The sequence below is a fragment of the Labrus mixtus genome, chromosome 4 (genome assembly GCF_963584025.1).
Source record: "Labrus mixtus chromosome 4, fLabMix1.1, whole genome shotgun sequence".
NCBI lineage: Eukaryota > Metazoa > Chordata > Actinopteri > Labriformes > Labridae > Labrus > Labrus mixtus.
Window position 1 is genome coordinate 1,787,317 of NC_083615.1, and position 4,259 is coordinate 1,791,575.

The window sequence follows — 4,259 nt, forward strand, 5'->3', positions numbered from 1 at the left end:
TGCTGGTCGCTGTCCAAGTATCTGTTCCACTTTCAAATGAGGTTTTTTTAAAGTCCTGTCAATTTTGGAAAATGTGGTTGATACAAACCTTTTACACGAAGGTCTACTCAGAGATTGAACTGCCCATTTTTGTGCTGACGCGCTTTGGGAGAAAGAGAGAGTGAAGAAGAGAGAGAGAGAGAGAGAGAGAGAGAGAGAGAGTCCATCGTACTGCAACAACTCCACTTGCAGCGCAGAGGGAGCGCAGAGGACGCTCGCAGCTGCTCTGGCTACATGCATGGACCTAGGGGTTTTCTTTGATGCCTGGATGATAAGAGCACATTCGGCTAATTGAAGAAGAGAGGTGAAAGCTTCTAGCACACTTTTTTGCTCTCGGGATGGACGGGCTGCAGACAGGAAACGCCGGAGTTGGTGAAAACGCAGAGGAAAAGTATCGCGCCCTCGCCTATGACACAGCTCTGAGCACCTTGGCGGCCGTCTTCGTGTACGTGGTGGTGAAAGTGAGCCTGGACGGCATCAGACAGTGGCGGGCGAGGATCTCCGTGCTCGTCGTGGGCTCGGGTCCCGTGGGGCTGACGGCCGCGCTGGTCGCTGTCCGCTCCGGGAAGGTGCTGAAGCTGACTGTGCTGGACGAGCGGTACCGGACCGCGTTGCTCTGTCGGCCCCAGCAGATCGCCCTGGACCCCCGCAGTGTCAAGTTCCTGCTGGGACTCGGGGTGGACTTTGACAACATGGAGGGCTGCTGGCACAACGAGCACTTCTTCACCAGGATCGGCGTGTTTCAGGAGTATCTGCTGAGCATCCTGGAGCAGAAGAAGCAGAAAGTGGAGGTCAAAGTGCAACTAGGTACCAAGGTATATCTTCCTCACTGAACTTTCCCTTAACACGCTGTCTTTATCAGTCAACACAGGGAAATGTGTGATTCTCAGTCCCGCCTTCATCCTGTTCCTTTACTGTCTGTCAAACCTGATCCTCCCTCAGTGGCAGCGGTCAAAGCGAACAAGCCGGTGTGTGCCTCCTCCTCAGCAGGGGTCAGATAACTCTCTGCAGTGATGGTTACAGAGATGTGTGTTCTTCTGACCAATCAGAGGCCGCAGTCTCCTATAGCTCTATGGCGCTGTCTATTGTGTACATCAGCACTTACATCTTTAACTGACCTTTAAAGTCTCTCTGCTGGCCATCACATCAAACACTTGAGCACCCTGAGACAAAGAAAACATATTCTTCTTAACAATCTGAGTTTAATTTGTCATTCGTTTTTTAATTAAACACCCTACATTCAAAATCCCCCTTTTTTCATTTGACTTCCTGTGGAGACATGTGTTCATTTACGCCATGATGAACTGTACATACTGTATCCTTTTCCCCGCATTACTCCCAAAGCTTCTCCTTACACAACATTGTGTAACATCAAACTGAAAGCCAGCTCATCAGAACTTTGTTATGTAAGCTGACCTCAAACCTGAAGAGAATCCTGCTTACAGTTTTCTGGGCAGCGGTAAAAAAAAGACTGTCAAAGACTAAATCGTGTTTAATCCAAACACTGCAACACTCAAAGTAAGTAAATGGATTTTAATATGAAATCCTATTTGATTTCAGAAGTATTTAATGTGTTTTTTTTGGTGCCTGAATTCAAAATAAAAGATAAAGAACACACCTCAAGTAATCATTGATGCATTGTGTTAGAAACAAAAAAAAGGTGTTATCAATATCTTAAAGGCTTTATATGAGATTTTTTGATCCAGCAGATGTCGCCCTTGAGCATTGTTGTGTTAGCATGCTAATGCTAGTGATCTTTATTATGCTCGTATCTTCACACTGCATGTAAATTTACCTGAAATGAGCGTGATCTAGAAACACAGTTAAGCAGTGAGTACAGTATGTTATTCTTCTTTTCTCTAGTCCCTCAATTAAACAACTTTTATACACGAGGGGAGGAGTCAGCCGGCCGTCCGGGCGATGTAAACAAACTGAAGATAGGACTCTGAAAACTCTGAAAACATCACAGACAGTGGGACTCGGGTGTTACACCCATTGTAGACAGTCATGACTCACAGAGTTATTTTCAGAGGAGATACTTGATTTATATTATATTTAAGTGTGAAACATCACATATAAAGACTTTAATTAAACATGTCATGTTTGAGAAAATGTATTGTATTAGAATAATCCCCTTGAGGTGTGTCACCTCGTTTTCAAGGGGGTCCCAAACATATATTTACAAAGACACAGGTACAACACAGAAAATATAACACACTACAGACGAAACAAACAAAGTAATACATCCAGCTGAAAACAACAGCAACAACAACAACAACAAAACAAAACAAAACAAAACAACACAGAGAACAGATACAACAATAAGCTACAACTCCAGTCTAGACACGTTAGAGGAGAGAGATTCAGTCTATAGAGAGAAATAAACAAACAGTGTTGACGCTACTGGAAACATTCACAATCAGTTTGAAGATGAGAACACAGAACATGTTTAAATCAGTTATTATACATCCCTCACTATGGGCATCGTGACACCAACATACAGTGAGAACAAATTCCTAGACGCTCATTAACGTATAGGACAAAAGAAACAACCCACTAACCCCCGATCCTCAGAGAGGAGCGGCGAGCGCTCATCGTGCGGGCAAACAATTATGAAATGTTCACTGATTATCTGTGTCATGGGGAGGGACTAAGATATGAGACTCTGTTGATGCTCCATTGAGGTCAAACTAGACTTTCACTCTCATGATTTATTTTCTTTATTGTGCTCATCAAGTTGTAGTCTTGTGTCATACTTGTCCTTCCTGGTTGAGGCCTGCAGCATCTTTTTCTCCTCAGCTCTGTTGCTGTCTGTACTCTCAGAGTGACTCTCAGACCTCTGGAGAAGGAAGACAAGGTCAAGAGGGGTTTTGATCACAGCAAACTTCAGCTTCATTCAGAGTCACTGCCAAGTTTGCCATTTCCTCTTGATTAGCACATTGTGTTTGATAAATGATTGCTGGAGCCTGTCAGTGCTTCAAATGTCTGAATGGAAAGGTCTCTTTTAAATAAGCCTGTTCTCTGCTGTCTAACTGTGGATTCAACATCCAGATCTTATATCAATCAATCAATCACGACTGGCTGTTGTGTAGGGGGCTGAGGAGATCAGTAATATAAGAGGGTGCCAGGCCATTTAGTGCTTTAAAAAACAAACAATGCAACCTTAAAATCAATTCTGTAACGATTTGGAAGCCAGTGAAGAGAGGCTAAAACAGGTGAGCCAGTATAGTGTTGAGCCATTACAGCCCCCTCACTCTCTGTCTCGCTCTTTCTCCTGCACAACCAAGCACCTTGAATTTGACTGAGGATCAACTATACACATAAAGGCAAAATAATACATTTCTTTTAGAGATGCATAACCTTCTCAAACCATCTAAGGGCTTGTTTCGGTTTATTACAATCCAACACAGCATTATCTTACATCAAATAGGCATTAAGGGAACAAATCCTTTGTTAAATTAAAAGTAGTCAAACATTTTAAATGAAATATAAAAGATGCACATTTTTAATGAGATATTTTCAGAGTGGGAAAATCATGAAGTATATTACCTCTAGAGCTTAAACAATGTACAGAGTATTTGTCGGGTAATTAGTGTGAGAATTTCTGAATACTTTACAGTAAGTGAGTAAGGAAATACGGTTTATTTATATAGCACATTAAGAGAGCAGACAAGCAAAGAGCTTCACAATAAAATAAAGAGAGCAGCGGCTAAGCCTAACTCAGGCGCCATCATGCGAGCATAAGGGACCAGTATGTAATATGTAGGGGTATCTATTCTCAATGTTTTCATAAATGTGTAGTCTCAAAAAAAATTAAAATGCAGGCAATTAAATCCAACACAAATGCTTCATTAGGAAGATTTTTAATACAAAAAGAATGACCTTGTTAGACTTATAATTTGTGAGGATTTACATACAGGTCACTGAATGTCTTCTGGTTTTGGATTGTTAAAATAGTTTGAAGACAGGTAGAAGCACATAGCAGACGTTTCATGAATAATACATATTACACAGCTTATTGTTAATGAGAAAAAAACTATTATTAGTTACAGCCCAAGGAAACCTCACCCGAGCTGCAGGAGGTGTAATTAGCCCACAAGCATTTTCTCCTTTAGAGTCAGTAAAACAATTTGTAGTTCATTTATTATGACAGTTATTTTAGCATAAAAACACTTTATTCATAAAGGCCCGAAATAAATATTCATTTTGAATGTTTGCAA

The 4,259-nt window shown here is 41.5% G+C and overlaps 1 protein-coding gene across 1 annotated transcript in view; it reads left to right on the plus strand.

Annotated features, from left to right (window-relative positions):
* si:dkey-234i14.6 (uncharacterized) overlaps nucleotides 1-4,259 on the plus strand; it is a 13,492-nt gene continuing 9,233 nt past the window's right edge. The window contains exon 1 of the mRNA XM_061035071.1: nucleotides 1-854. Coding sequence (XP_060891054.1) covers nucleotides 378-854 — 477 coding nt within the window. The 5' untranslated portion in view covers nucleotides 1-377. The remainder of the gene's footprint in view (nucleotides 855-4,259) is intronic.